A 16090-nucleotide genomic window follows, 5' to 3' on the forward strand; every position below is an offset into this window, starting at 1 on the left:
CCTCTTCAAGGAGAACAACAAACCACTGCTCAAGGAAATAAGGGAGGGCATAAACAAATGGAAAAACATTCTATGCTTATGGATAGGAAGAATTAATATCGCGACAATGGCCATACTGCCTAAAGTAATTTATAGATTCAATGCTATTCCCATCAAGCTACCATTGGCTTTCTTCACAGAATTAGAAAAAACTATTTTAAATTTCATATGGAACCAAAAAAAACCCATATAGCCAAGACAATCCTAAGCAAAAAGAACAAAGCCGGAGGCATCACGCTGCCTAGAATTTTATCATCTCTGGTTTTATATGCACATTATAATTACTTCCCATTGCTGATTCCAAAAATGAAATGCCCTTGGGAATGGGCTGAGCTTTGATGTGCTCTCTTGAATAAGTTTGTACTAGATTGGAAGCTACTAAATCAGGACCCTCCTAGGCCTCAAGTCCTTTCAAATGTATTTTTCAGGATCACATATGATTCAAAATCAAGTCCTGTGTCTTTTGCCTTAATCACTCAGTTTAAGGTGAAAATAATGAAAGTCTTAGACAGATGTTCTCGTGAGTAAGAACTGCCACCTCAAGCAGTTGATTCTTTTCCTCCCGCCTCAATGTTGCATCTTTAATCTCTCCTTTTCAGAGAAGGAATGATCAACATCACCAGTTGTGAGACTCTCCGACTCTCGCTTGCTGAAAGCGGTGAAGAAGGGGGATTTAACAACTTTGAACTTTTCATGTGATTTTTGCCTTTGACACAGTTGTTATTACTGTTCTGAAAAAGCAACACCCCCTTGCAAGAACATCAGGTTTCTAAATGATTTATCTTCTCACAGACCTTGATATTCAATCCAGGTGTGGAAATAAATAGTATAGCCCTCGGGTTCTATCCTCTAGGCTTGGAAAGGCTTCAGTGGAATTCTACAGCAAAAGGCCCAGGCACTTCCCCTGACTTTGTCTTTGTTCTGCTTACTTTTTATCTCTGAAAAGCAAAGGGATTTCCTCTGGGGATTAAGCAGGGGAAACAACCTAAGGTAGTGATAGTGTTTCATCAGAATTAAGAGATGCAAATCTCAGCAAGAAGTCCTTGTCCACAACCTTGGACTGTTCCCCCTTGGTATCTGGCATCGAGCTTCACAAATCCTTGCCCTGCTGAGCTTTCTTATTCTGCTTTCTCCTGGCCACAGAAGTATCTTGGGTAAACAGTAGTCCTTTCTTAAGTAAGGGTGTCTCATCTCAAAGTGATCTGTGCTGGCATAATTTTTTCTTTTTCTTTGTTTCTTTTCTTTCTTTTTTTTTTTTTTTGTAGTTTTCAGAAGTTTTTAATGTAGGCCAGGCGCAGTGGTTCACACCTGTAATCCCAGCACTTTGGGAGGCCAAGTCAGGTGGATCACTTGAGGTGAGGAGTTTGAGACCAGCCTGGCCAACATGATAAAACCTCGTCTCTACTAAAAACACAAAAATTAGCAGGGCATGGTGGGTGCCTGTAATCCCAGCAATTCGGGAGGCTGAGGCAGAAGAATCCGCTTGAACCCGGGAGGTGGAAGTTGCAGTGAGCCGAGATCGCGCCAATGCACTCCAGCCTGGGCGACAGAGTAAGACTCCGTCTCAAAAAAAAAAAAAAAAAAAAAAAGTTTTTAATGTATTAAAAGCATTCTGAAATAAATACTTAAAAATCCATAGATGCTCTCTCATCCTGCCATGTCTTGGTTTCGAGTTCATGAAACCATCACAGGGAGAGAAACACATGATCCTTCCTTCCTCCCTCCCTCCCTTCCTTCCTCCCTTCCTTACTTCCTCCTTCCCTCCCTTCCTCCCTCCCTTCTTTGTCTCACTCACTCTCGTCACCCAGGCTGGAGTGCAAGTGGCATGATATCGGCTCACTGCAGCCTCCGCCTCCTGGATTCAAGAAATTTTCCTGCCTCAGCCTCCCCAGTAGCTGGCATTACAGGCACCCGCCACTATTCCCAGCTAATTTTTGTACTTTTAGTAGAGACCTGGTTTCGCCATGTTGGCCAGGCTGGTCTCAAATTCCTTATCTCACGTGATCCACCTGCCCCAGCCTCCCAAAGTGCTGGGATTACAGGTGGGAGCCACCATGCCTGGCCTTTTTTCTTCCTTTTTTAAAATTTATAAACAGGGTCTCACTATGTCACCCAGGCTGGAGTGCACTGGTGCAATAATAGCTCTCTGCAGACTCGAACTCCTGGGCTCAAGCAATCCTCCTGCCTCGGCCTCCCAAGTAGCTAAGACTACAAGAATGCACCACCACTCCCAATTAATTTTTAAACTTTTGTGGAGATGGAGTCTCACTATGCTGCCCAGGCTGGTCTCCAACTCCTGGCCTTAAGTGATACTCCCATCTCAGCCTCCCAAAATGCTGGGATAATAGATGTGAGCCACTATGCCCAGCCTGTTTTTATTCTAAAATACTCTTTACTACATGTTGGGGTTTCCTTTCTCACACAGACATTGTTCAGTGAAGTTTAAGTTTTCTTTTTCATATTTTCTGTGTGATTGAGCATTTTTAGTTATTTCCATTTTTATGATACACTTTCTGCATATTTGGCTTATAGAGTTTTGACTAACCCTTACATTGTGTGGTTCAGAATATGACCAAGCTTTGTTTAAGATACCCTTGGCCAAAAAAGTGAATTTTTTTTTACTTCCATGCAGTTTTTTACATATATGTTAAGTCTGCCTTATTACCTTTGTATTGTGTGAACTAAATTCTACTTTTGAAATGTTGATATTCCCAATTATGTGTTGCATTTCTGCCAATTATTTATTTGTTTGTTTGTTTGTTTATTTATTCATTTATTTTTTCTTTTCAGATGGAGTCTTGCTTTGTCGCCCAGGGTGGAGTGCAGTGGCACGATCTTGGCTCACTGCAACCTCCGCCTCCCAGGCTCAAACAATTCTCCTGCCTGAGCCTCCAAGGTAGCTGGGATTACAGGCGCCCATCATCATGCCCGGCTAATTTTTTGTATTTTTAGTAGAGATGGGGTTTCACCATGTTGGCCATGCTGGTCTTGAACTCCTGACCTCAAGTGATCCGCCCACCTCGGCCTCCCAAAGTGCTGAGCTTACAGGTGTGAGCCACCATGCCCAGCCAATTTTTTCTAATCATGTATTTTTTGTTTTATAAGTTTAGAATTTTTAGGTGATCAAGTTATTTCTCCTATTGCTTTTGTTGTAAATCTATTTTATAATGAGAAGAATCTCAAATCAAATGTTTATTTTTAGTAGGAACACGTTTGAGATTTGACTCCAAAGAAAATGCAACTAATGTACCTTGCAAAGAAAAAAGTAGTTGTGCACATACCCCTGCCACCCATGCTTCCCATTAACCTCTGCCTCTTGGCAAGCCATTGACCTATTTTCCTAGTAAGCTCAGGCTGCAATTGTGTTACCTGACTGAGTCACAGTTGGGGCTTATGGAGGACAACCTGGCAATTACATTGTGTTCCTAGATTCACTGTACATTCATAAATCCTCTGGTGCATGAAGTCTAAAACCTCGTGACTTGCTAAGGCAAAGAGTTGTATAAGCCATCAAGGAAAATGAAGCATATCAATTATATAATTTCACTTAAAAATCTACTAGAGACCCACCTGTTTTTATTATTAAATTTGCTCATAGATTGATCAGATTTGTCAATAACCCTCAAATATTAGAATAACTGTTTTTTTTCTCTCAGCAGCCAACTATTTCTACCCAGGAACAGATAGTTTATCTTCCAATCCTCTTGGATGCATAGAATTCATGGGACTAACAGCTTCCAAGTTTGCTCTACACATAAATGAAATGTTAAGTGAGGGTCCGTACTATCTTGTCTTTAGAGAAAAGGCAGTAAGCAGATAATACCTGTTCTCCAAATGGTCAAAGGGCAAAAATAGTTTGAGTTCCAGGCAAGCCTTTCTCTTAATTTACTTGATTCACATTCCAAGCCCTTCCCCCACTTCTGGTTTTTGCCTCACTTTTATTTAGGATAATTATGACATTAGTATTCTAAGGCTGAATTCCTCAGGAGTTGCTCAATTGCCAGCATTTGGCCAGAACTTTGAGGTTTTCTATGTATGAAAGGCTAATTTCTTTTATATAATCATTCTTTTTGTTAAATTTTTAAAAATGCAACGTTCGCTTTGAATTAAATATCACACATTTATTCACTACCACTTAGTAACAGTCCCTGTATCTGATTTCAGTAGTTACAGTTGAAATCATACTTTTTGGAAATGGAGTCCAGAGAAACAAAATGATTTATTAATAACAATAATAGCCGGGTGCGGTGGCTCACGCCTGTAATCCCAGCACTTTGGGAGGCCGAGGCGGGTGGATCACGAGGTCAAGAGATCAAGACCATCCTGGCCAACATGGTGAAACCCCGTCTCTACTAAATATACAAAAAATTAGCCGGGCGTGGTAGCGGGTGCCTGTAGTCCCAGCTACTCCGCAGGCTGAGGCAGGAGAATGGCGTGAACCCGGGAGGCGGAGCTTGCACTGAGCCGAGATCGCGCCACTGCACTCCAGCCTGGGCGACAGAGCGAGACTCCGTCTCAAAAAAAAAAATAATAATAAAGAAAATAATAACAACAATAATAGCTACCATTTATTGATCACTTACTCCGTGACAGCTACTGTGCTAATCATTTCACAAATGCAGTTCACGTTATTATTTTTACCTTTTATGGTTAAGGAAACTAAGCTTTGTGAATACCTTCCCTGACAGTCGCACTGTTAGAAAATGGCATAGCCAGAATTTGCATCAAGTTTTTCTGGCTTATAAGACTGTCTACGTAACTGCTGAGCTATCTAACAAATGGCAGGTTATAGCAGTGCCCACTGAGCCCCAAATATCGAGTGTCTAAATGTTTGCCTATCCTATTTCTTCCAGCCCACCCGCCCTAGTTTTAACTGCTTTTGGCTTTAAGTGAAGCATAGAGCAATGTTTTAGAAAGAAACACTTCAATAAATGAAAATAAAAAATACTCATTTATTCAAGAACGAATTGTTGAGCTCCTCCTACGAGCCAGACAACGCAGTAGGTGGAGAATCTAAAGATGACAACGCCTGCCTTTTGGGTAGGTTAAGTCATAGTGGAAGAGGCAGAGCTGCAACTGTATTGCAATCTCTGTTGTACCAGAGATAAGCACAGAATGCTGAGGAAGCACAACAGAAAAAGAATGAAGAGATACGCAAGCTGCCTTTTAAAGGATGAATAGGGGTTTTCCAGGAAGAGAAGAGTTATGTAGGGTGACAGGGAAAAAGCATGCTCAATGTAAGTGGAATTGGGAAGGCAGAGGTGCTTCATCCCATAATGGTGAAAAGTTCAGCAGGGCTGAGGAAAAGATGCATGATTGTGGGGGAAGGGATAAAGACTGTAGAAAAGGAGGCATGCTCGGAAAATAACCTCGAAAAGGTAAGGATTGAGGACAGATGGTGGCAGTTTTAGAACACTATGTGAAAGACTTGGATATCTACAGTGTTAACTAGGCAGAGGCCAGACAGGTAATGTTTAGCAGTGGAGGGGGATGGAGACAATATGGAGTAGTGTATGTCTGCTCCACCCTGCCCTAGTTCATTGCTGCCATGGAGGAATACAGGCCCAATAGTTGCAGATCTTCCGATTTCTTAAGACAAGCCAGAGACCTAATTTAGTTAATATAAAATTTCCAACTTTTAAATGTCAGTAGGTAAATAAAAATTATTTTTTAAAAACTATGAGCCAAGCAAAACAGCTCAGCAGCTGGATTTGTGTTCATCCCACAGGCAAGTGGCTTGCTCTGTCTCTGGAAGCAATGAGTAAGCACAAGTTTGTATTAAAATTCCAAAGCCTTAGTAAAGGACCCAGAGGTCCTATCAACTAAATAATCATATATTGTTAGAAAGGTAAAGCCTATCAATTTACCTTCTTTCCACATAGTAGTTTTTAAGTATATTCCGTAATTATTGAATAAACAAAATCTTCCCTGAAATTATTTTCACATATTCCACTAAAGTTCACTAATTGAACTTCCTATTTTCTTCTGTACTATTTAAAGAAACTAATCTTCAAGATTAAAATAAGAAATAATCTATTTGCAAATGAGATACAAACTAACCTTTGTTTTGTTAAAATAATTAATTGGGAGCCCATTACACTGAGGCAGCTCTAGCACCCAGAGATCCTATGTAAGCAAACTGAAACCTAACTCAGAGTAAGTGGTCATATCCTAGGAAGACCATATTTAACAAATCAGAACCCACCAACTAATCTCCAACTAGAGACTTTAAGGCTGCTGTTCCACTTTAACCAATCCAAATATTTTCTGTCTTGCTTTCTCAAACACCTTATAAAAGTTTTCCCCTTGCATTCCCTTCAGGGGAGCCCAAACGGCTTGCAGTTTGGCAATGTCTGATTCGTGAGTCACTGTTGCTCAAATAAACTTTAAAAAAATTTAATGTGCCTCTGCTTAATAGATACATCAAGCAAATGAGAAGTTATCTTTTTTAAAAAAGTCTGTAAAACCTTTAACATCTACTATAACAACTTGTATAAGTCCAAGAGAAATATTTATGTGCAAGAAAATAATCCTATCTGTAGCAGCTAGGAAGACAGATATAGAGAAATCCTATTACATTCTATTTGGTTGAGCCATACTCACTAAGAAGGAAGTGATAGTATCAGATGATGTGGCTGAAGATTAATATGGCTCCTTTGGTGTTTTTCCCCTATCACAGATATCCTGAGGACTCACTCCTGCTCAGCCACTCACATCAAATTTAGTTTCTTGAAATGGGCTGCTGAGGCATTCTGCTCAGGAATTAATCATAGCTGAGAAGCTGCTTCAGGGGTGGAGGAGGAAAAAAATCTGCAACTTATTGTTGTCCTATATTCACACAATATACGCTGTGTGCCTACTACAAACTGGAAACCGTTCTCAGCTGTAAGATCCATCAATGCGGAGTTGCTTACCAGGGGAAGACATGTGTGAACTGATGTATGTGTCAGATGGTAATAAGTGCACTGGAGAAAATGAAGCCTGGCAAAGGGTCAGGGAGTGAATGGAGGGTCACTTGGGCAGTCAGGGAGGGCACTTCTGAACAGGTACCAGGTGAGCAAAGGTTGAATGTTTTAAGGCATTGATGCCTGAGGGCAGAAAGTTCTAGGCAGAGGAAATGTACAGATGCCCTCAGGAGGGAACACTTTGCTTCTTCAAAGGGTTGCAAAGAGGCCGCTATGGCCAGAGGGTGGTGAGTGAGGATTATTCAAGGAGAAGGAAAGGGAAGTTTAAAGAAGAGAAGTTGCGTCTTGGCCTTTTACTCTGGAATGGGAAGCCCTGAAGTGTTCTGTGCTGAAGAGCCACGTGCTTTGACTCAGGCTTTTCAAGAACCACTGTGGCCTGCTGTGCAAGGGTGACATCAGGGAGACCAGTCAGGAGGTGCTATGGTTTGGATATGGTTGTTTGGCCCCACCAAGTCTCATGTTGAAATCTGATCCCCACTGTTGGAGATGGGGCTTAAGGGGAGTTGTTTGGGTCATGGGGGTGGATCTCTCATGAATGGCTTGGTGCCCTCCTCGAAGCAGAGAGTGAGTTCTCAGTCTTAGTCCCTGTGAGAACTGATTGTTAAAAAGAACTTGGCACCACTCTCCCCTTTCCTTCCTCCTCTGTCACCATGTGCTGCTGGCTCTCCTTCACTTTCCACCATGAGTGAAAGCAGCTTGAAGCCCTCACTAGAAGCATCTGCACTATGCTTCTTGTGCAGTGTGCAGAACTATGAGCCAAATACACCTCTTTTCTTTATAAATTATCCAGCCTCAGGTATTCCTCTATAGCAACACAAAGGGAATAAGATAGGAGGCAACTGTAGTCTTCCAGCCAAGAGATTAGTGGCTTGGATCATGGTGGGAGATGAAGGTGGTAAGAAGTGGTCAGGTGTTTTCTACATTCTGACAAAATGTCCTGAAGGAATGAACTGTGGGGTGTGAAGGAGAAGAATCAAAGAGGATTCCACGTCTTCAGCTTGAGCAACAGGAAGGAAAGCTGTCATTTTATTGACACATGCAAGTCCAGGAAAGAAGCTGCTAGTGATGCTGGCTGGGGTGCAGAGTTAGAGGTAGAGGGCAGAAGAATTGGTTTTGGACCTATCTAGAGATGCCTATTAGAGTTCCAAGTGGAGATGCTGATCAGGCAGCTGGATATTCAAGTTAGGAAAGGGATGGGCTGGAATCTGATGAAGATGAAGGAGATTCCTCAAATGCTAAAAATAAATAAATAAATAAATAAAGAGGGAAGTTAGAAAAATTGAGTCTGTTGAAAAAGTTTCAAGGCATCTGCATTTATATCATCACTATTTTTATATCACTTATAAAGTTCTGTGATGACTGTAAAAACTATGTGGCAACATCAGGTTCTAAGAAGTGGCTACAGGTGGTTCCTAAAGTGTGGACCTCTGGCCAAAAGCATCAGCATCACCTATGAGATTGTTAGAGATGCAAATGATTGGGCCCCACCTGACCCATGGAGTCAGCTCTGGAGATAGGGCCCAGGAAACTGTTTTGACAAGCTCTCCAGAAGATTCGCACACACATTAAAGACTGAGTGAGCTGGATGATAAGATGTTTAGTACTTCCGGATTTTAATCATTTAAAAAGAAAAGGAACAACTTTTTCTTTTAAAGCAAAAATGTCTTTATTGTTTGAAGCATGACAAAATAAAATTGATAGGACATTTCATTTCTTACTTAGTCTTCTCAATAGGGTTATAAAAATACAATGCCACTTAGTTTTTGTAAGCTCTTGAAAATGTCCAGAAGCTCACACTTAGTATGATATTAAAAGGCACTTATAACACACAATAAGATACTTAGAAACCCACCTCATAGATACAATTAAAATTTCTTTGAGAAAAATTTCTAAATATAGAAATAAATAGGACGGCACTATTTCTTCTTTTCCAAAACACAGAATAGCATTTTCCCCATGTTACCTATACACACCATAAATGTGGACACCTCCTTCCATTTTTGTTCTTGACACAGGTTGATAATCAAGCTGAAATTAATTTGCTTGCTTTTCTTCAATTTAATCTCAATTTGGTTTAAAATAAAGCAAAATTCTTAATTTGTATCCAGGATCTTTTAGAATACCTGGCTTATTTTCATTTTGTTTTAAATCACAATTCATTAAATAGGAAGATGATGATGCAAAAATTTTAAAAAGTACTTACTATTTAGCTGCCCAAATCACCCTAAGCAACAATATTTCTGAAGCATGTGTGTATATTTTTAAATATCACTTTTGTATCACTCTGACTTTTTAGCATACTGAAAACACACTAACATAATTTTTGTGAACCATGATCAGATACAACCCAAATCATTCATCTAGCACATTCATCTGTGATAGAAAGATAGGTGAGTTTCATTTCCTTCAGGTTGGCCAATGGATAAACAATGTACGCCATAAATTAACTAAAAAACCCACTGCCCTATGCTATATCTGTGCTATTGTTAATTAAAATAAGTGTATTCTTGCTGTGGAAATTCTGTGGTCTGGGAATTTTTATTTGTTCATTCTTTCAAGGCATTAGTAAGAAAGGATAATTTCTATTTTGAACAGAAAGACATACAACTAGTCAGATCAATAACTCATTATTGGCATATAGGATGCTATTTTGGAGGTAAGTGAATTATTTCACCCCATGACTGTCTGAATATGGTCAATCTGAAATGACTTAACAGTGAAATCCAGAGATCTGGTTACTTTCCTGGCAGGATTTGGCCTATAAATGAAAATGGACATTTAAAATAATATGGGGAAAATACAGAGTTGCTTGAATGCTTATCACTTTATTACTGCAATCATAAATGATAGTAATTTAAATTAGTCCTTCACATTGATATGTGTGTTTAAATTAGTCCTTAGATATGCCTTTTCTGCCTTTTGTTCTGTTGCTCACCCTTTTAAGAAATGCCATGATAAATAGCACATGGTTGTGTTGTATGGAGTATCTTGTACTACCTTCCTGAGTGTATGTACATTTGTTCATTTATTGGGCCTCTGCCCAACAAATGAAAATGAATTTTTTATTCAGCTTTTCTGTTGGACAGCACTGAAAAGCTTTTGCTGATTTTCAAGGCAGTCTTTCAGCTTATCCTCTGTCAAAGTCAGTCGCTGCTCCAAGATTGAAACAGTCTGCAAAAAGGAGGATAAAATAATCAATGCCTGGTCCTCTGGTGGTGAGGATGACAATGACAATCTCTGCATAGGAAATCCTTTTAAGAACTGGGATGCCCACCCTTCTACCAAGAAGTTGGCTCAAAAATGAGCCCCAGAACTTTCTGTGCTTCTGGGCCCAACCATAGGGCAAGGCATTATCAAGCAGTTGGAGAAAAGAAAAGAAAAAGAAAAAACCCAAACTGATGTGTTTGAGAAAAAAAGCAGTGAAAGATCAGACCTCTTATGCCTGATCTTCTAAAGCACCAAAACCAGGGAAGAGGCCACACAGCGTTCTAAGTTGTGCCATAAGCTACACACTTAGTGGAGAAGGGGAGGGGGTGCGAAATTCCACATGCCAGCCAGATGCCACTGAAATGTCATCACTACTCATTCTGTCACAATCCAATCCATGGCAAACCGTACCTATAGCACTGCAGATGGATGGCTAGATTGCTTTGAAAATATCCTAACAATCGCCTCCAGTTCCCTCACACAGAAGATGCTATTACCTCGTGGAGTTGTTAGGAGGATTGAATAAAACAATGCATGTAAAATGCTTACGCTAGTGTTGGACACACACGGTTTGAATAATCCTGTACTCACTTATTAGCTGAAGGAGTTAGAACACATCCAGAATACATATACAAACACATATACATATATATATTAAATGTTAACATGTTTTATACATATGTTAAACTTGGGATATCTAATTTTTGTGATACTGGCTACTCTGCCTTCATTCTTTTGTATCTTTTTTTTAAAAAAAACTTATTATAAAATGAAACATAGATTATTCAGGAACCCACACAAGGTACATGTGTTATTTAATGGATTCTTATAAGAAATACATCCTCAAAACCATCACCCATAGCAAGAACTAGACTCTGCCAGCCACCCCAGAGGAGCCTTCCACGTGCCTACCACATGACTTCCTTGCCCGCCCTCTGTAACAGCCACTATCCTGACCTTTACAATGATTGCTTTCTTGTGTTTCTTTATGGTTTTATTTCTCAGATGTACATCCCTAGACACTAAAGTTTGCTTTCGCATGCCAAGAATTAATGTGTCACTTAAAGTCTCTCTTAATCTACAGGTACCCACCCTCTCCCTCTCTTTTCTTTACAATTTCTCTGTTGATAAGCTCAGGCCATCTGTCAAGCTCAGAAACTGCACACTCAGGGTGCAGCTCAGCCTGTTCTTCCATCTTCTGTATATTCTCTAAGTTGGCTGTTGGATCCAAAGGCTTGATCAGGTTAGATGCCTTGGAAAGACTACAGGTGGTGGCCTATTCTCTGATTAGAAGGCAGATTAATAATGTTTGGTCATTTCTCATGAATGTCATAGTGACTCAATGTCTATATCTATTAATTCCTGGAGATTGCAAATGATGATATTCTAATTCTATTATTAAAACATTCTGTTAGTTGGGATAACTAATAAGTAAGAGACATTTTCCTCATCTACTATTTGGTTACCTAATGGTAGAGTTCATACAGGAAAGGCATGACACTTGCTTGGTATTTTAGTCAACCAGTTTTAAGATAAAAAATTGAATCCCTATCATCTTTTGAATGCAACCAATTTTTAAAGATATTATTTAATAGCTTTTGGCTTCATATTTTATATTATCTATAGATCATTACTAATGAAAAATAATGGTGATGCTATTAATACAGTCTACCATTTACTGAGTGCCTACTATGTGCCAAGCATTTTATTACACACTTTTTTTTGAGACAGGGTCTTAGTCTGTCACCCAGGCTGGAGTGTAATGGCTTGATCTTAGCTCCCTGCAACCTCTGCCTCGTGGGCTCAAGTGATCTTCCCACCTCGGTCTCCTGGGTAGCTGTGACCATAGGTGCGTGCCACCCTGCTCGGCTAATTAACTTGTTGTTGCTGTTGTTGTTGTTGTAGAAATGAGGTCTTAGCACTTTGGGAGGCCGAGCTGGGCAAATCACTTGAGCCCAGGAGTTTGAGACGAGCCTAGGCAACATAGCGAGACACTGTCTCTATATAATAAAGAATAAAAGAAGAAATGGGGTCTCACTATATTGCCCAGGTTGGTCTTGAACTCCTGGGCTCAAGCAATCCTTCTGCCTCGGCTGCCCAAAGTGCTGGGATTATAGGTGTGAGCCATTGTGCCCAGCCCTTCAGACACTTTTATACATTATCACAGTTCCAAATGCTAAAAGTTATTTATACATTTATTATTAACAACTTTAACACTAGTTAACTCCATCTGTCTACCATCTAAAACATAATTTCATTCAAATTTATTTCTAATTATAGTTCAGTAACGATAAACACCGTCCAACTTAGTTAGGTGATGTTAAGTCATCTGTAATTAAAGTAAATCAGAACACATTTATTTTACTTGCTGCTTGCCCACAGATTCACTGCTCCCCTTTTGCAAGTGTGTTGTGCCTGCTTCTAACCTTTTTAATATGTAAAATGAATCCATCCCCTAAAAATTAAAAATCATAGAGAAATTCAGTACAGCTTAAAGTGATTTATTTAGCTTTGAATCTGGTAAAAAGGAGGAGAAATAGGTCATGAAACTGAAAGAACAGGGAATGGAAAGATTCACTTGGGAGGGACCCTAATGAGAACTCAATGTTGAAAGGTAACAGTTGAGGTGAGGAAGTTATGGCAATATGGGAAACAAACCAACTACAACTAAATTTGACATGAAGGGAAGAGGGCAATGGCCTTTAAGGAAAAGAGATGTCTGATAAATACAGAGAAAGTCACGTCTAGTACAATATTACAAAATGAAAGTGAGTTATTTTTAATATGATTTTCATTGAGCAAATCATATGATGACTCCAAGTTCTCACATGGCTCTTTCTCACAATCTGTCAGATGCCTCCAAAGGCCCTGAGGTGATAACTACAGGATAAAAATATTCACTTAAATTAGTGGTTTTCAACACTGGCTGCAAAACAGAATCATATGGGGGTTCTTAAAAGACTGATGCTAGGGGCTTATCCCAGACCAATGGAAATGGACTCTCTGGAGGTGAAAACCAGGTATATGTACATTTTTTAGCTGCTCTAATGATTATAATGTACAGTCAGGGTTGAGAACCAGTTGGGTGATTTCTATGCAAAAGCTATTTCTATTTGAAATATTTTTCTGGACAAGCAATTGACATCTCTGTAGTTCATATTTTACCATCTTTTTATATAACTTGCTACTGTCCACTCTGACAAATATTAGTATCTAGTATTCTCATTCTACACATCAAAGAGGAAGAAGAGAAGATTTATTCAAAGGGAACAATGAATCAACAGAGTTGGAAGAGAAACCTTTGGTATATGCATTTCAACATACCACTTCCCTTAAATTATGTCTATACTTTGTAACCAAGAATTTTGGTATATTATTTAAGATGCATTGTATTTTTCTTTGCAAAGGTAAACTGGCCTCAAAAAAGTGGATAATATTCTAACATGGGAATGCAAAACCATCATGCCTGGAAGATCACTGCATCAAGGTAAGAGGCTTTGGGATAAGAGAAATTAAATACTGGACAGTGAGAACATTTTCAAAGTAAAAAACTATAAACATTAGCAATATTTCATACTAACCAGAAATGGTTACTCCCAATACATTTTTCTTATGGCTCTAAATATTTTCTTACAAATGGCTTAAGCTGTGTGAGTGTGTGTGTGTGTGCACGTGCGCACACAAATGCATAGGCTCTGAGCTTATCTCCACAAGATCTTGTTTAGGGCATTGCCACCTTGAGTTTGCTTTGCTAGTTCAGAGAAATCTCCCCTGCTCTGCTAGTTCTGCAACTTGCTGTATCCAGAATTGTTTTGTGTATTTTACCCCCAAGTGCAACTCATGCAACCTGTGTCATGCCCACCTGTGTCAAAACATTGAGTTGTTCCATAATATGCTCTAAAGCATCAGTCACAGCGAGAGGTATGCTCCTTTGACTTTCACAGGGGAGGTCACTCATGTCTTCTGTTTTCTTTTTCGTGGTTGTTGGCGAACATTCTGGTGACATTAAGGAAGGGTTCAAGAAATATCCACAGGCCTCTTCACCCTTGTCTGGCAGAGTCCTACCACTGGTTTCTGTTGTCTTTAATGTCACAGAAAATGTAGGAAGAGTTATATTTTCCAAACTTTAAAATGATATATATAAAAGTTTAAAATATTCCTCTTCTAAAAAGCCCAGGCTTACATTGAAGATTTATCCCCAACTATAATAAGTTATGGAAATTACTATAATTAAATAAAGAATTATTATAATTCTTATAATAAGGAAACAAAGCTAACAGTGAATAGAGACAATTTCCTTGACTTTCTTTTCAATGAAACACACTTTCCATACACTGATCTGAGGGATCTACCATTAAAAAGATTGTTAGATGCAGTTTAATTCTTAATTTAAAAACAATATTCTCATCTATTAGGGTGACCATTATCAAAAAAATGAAAAATAACAAGTGTTGGTGAGAATGTGGAGAAACTGAAACACTTGTCCATTGCTAGTAGGAATGTAAAATGGTTCAGCTGCTTTGGAAAATAGTTTGGCTGTTAGTTACCCCCAAAATTAAACATAAAATTACCACATGATCCAGCAATTCTACTCCTACGTATACATCCAGGAGAACTCTGAAAGCAGAGACTCAACTGGATACTTGTACAGCAATGTTCATAGCAACATTATTCACAATAGTCAAAAGCTAGAAGCAACGATAGATGAACGTATACACAAAATGTGGTATAAACATACAATGAAATATAATTCAGCCATAAAAAAGGAATGGAATTCTGATACATGTTATAACATGGATACATCTTGAAAACATGCTAAGTAAAATGAGCCAGACACAAAAGGACAAAGACTATGTGACTGCACTTATATGAGGTGCCTAGAATAGGTAAATTCCTAGAGACAAAAAGTACAGTAGAGGTTACCAGGGGCTGGAGGTAGGGGTAATGGGGAGTTATTGCTCAAGGAGTACAGAGTTTCTACTTGGAATGATGAAAAAATTCTGGAAATAGATAGTGATGATGGTTATAAAACACTGAATACTGTGAATATACTTAATGCCAGTGAATTGTATACTTAAGAATGGTTAAAATGATAAATTTTACATTATGTATATGTTACCACAAGAGAAAAACAGAATGTCCTCCATATGGCAATGAACAATCCAAAAATAAAATTAAGAAAATAATTCCATTTACAATGGAATAGCATAAAAAATATTTATGAAAAAAGTTAACAAAAGAAATGTAAGGCTGGGTGTGGTGGCTCAAGCCTGTAATCCCAGCACTTTGGGAGGCCAAGGTGGGCGGATCACCTGAGGCCAGGAGTTTGAGACCAGCCTGGCCAACATGGTGAAAGTCTCTACTAAAAATACAAAAATTAGCCGGGTGTGGTGGTACATGCCTGTAATCCCAGCTACTTGGGAGGCTGAGGCAAAAGAATCACTTGAACCTGGGAGACAGACGTTGCAGTGAGCCAAGATCACGCCACTTTACTCCAGCCTGGGTGACAGACCAAGGCCATGTTTCAAAAAAAAAAAAAAAAAAAAGAAACGTAAGACTTGTGTACTGGAAACTATTATACAAACCATCATTGAAAGAAATATAAGATCTAAACAAATAAACATCCCATATCCCAAATTTATGAATCAAAAACCTTAATATTATTAAGATGGCAATACTCCCCACATTGATATGCAGATTCAGTGCAAACCCTATCAAAATCCCATTTGTCTTTTTTGCAGAGGTTGATAAGCTGATCCTAAAACTCATATGGAAATGCAAGAAACCCATAACAGCTAAAATAATATTGATGAAAAAAATGTGAAGGACTCATACTTCCAAATTTCAAAACTTATTGTAAAACTATAGTAATTAAGACA

The 16090-nt window shown here is 39.0% G+C and overlaps 2 protein-coding genes across 22 annotated transcripts in view; one reads left to right on the forward strand and one right to left on the reverse strand.

Moving 5' to 3' along the window:
* The window catches only part of LOC112441402 (uncharacterized), a 133250-nt gene that overhangs the window by 57716 nt on the left and 59444 nt on the right, over positions 1-16090 (forward strand). For 10 of the 12 annotated variants that reach the window (XR_008620451.2, XR_008620450.2, XR_008620452.2 and 7 more), the window contains one exon: positions 13619-13698. Coding sequence is in view for 1 of the 12 variants with exons in the window: in XM_034936317.2 (XP_034792208.1) it covers positions 13619-13653 (35 nt within the window). In the remaining 11 variants the exon portion in view is untranslated. Of the gene's footprint in view, positions 1-13618; positions 14065-16090 lie in introns of those variants that run through there. The other 2 variants (XR_010108856.1, XM_034936317.2) reach the window with 1 other exon arrangement.
* Positions 1-16090, reverse strand: part of POC1B (POC1 centriolar protein B) — a 125016-nt gene that overhangs the window by 9644 nt on the left and 99282 nt on the right. For 4 of the 10 annotated variants that reach the window (XM_003823410.5, XM_008977062.5, XM_063593185.1 and 1 more), the window contains 2 exons: positions 14074-14292; positions 8646-10175 (listed from right to left, as the gene is read on the reverse strand). The exons of 1 other annotated variant lie outside the window; for it this stretch is intronic. In XM_003823410.5, coding sequence (XP_003823458.1) covers positions 10071-10175; positions 14074-14292 — 324 coding nt within the window. In that variant the 3' untranslated portion in view covers positions 8646-10070. Of the gene's footprint in view, positions 1-8645; positions 10176-14073; positions 14293-16090 lie in introns of those variants that run through there. 5 more of the 10 variants (XR_010108854.1, XR_004665769.3, XR_010108855.1 and 2 more) reach the window with 3 other exon arrangements.

This window comes from Pan paniscus, chromosome 10, assembly GCF_029289425.2.
Source record: "Pan paniscus chromosome 10, NHGRI_mPanPan1-v2.0_pri, whole genome shotgun sequence".
Lineage (NCBI taxonomy): Eukaryota > Metazoa > Chordata > Mammalia > Primates > Hominidae > Pan > Pan paniscus.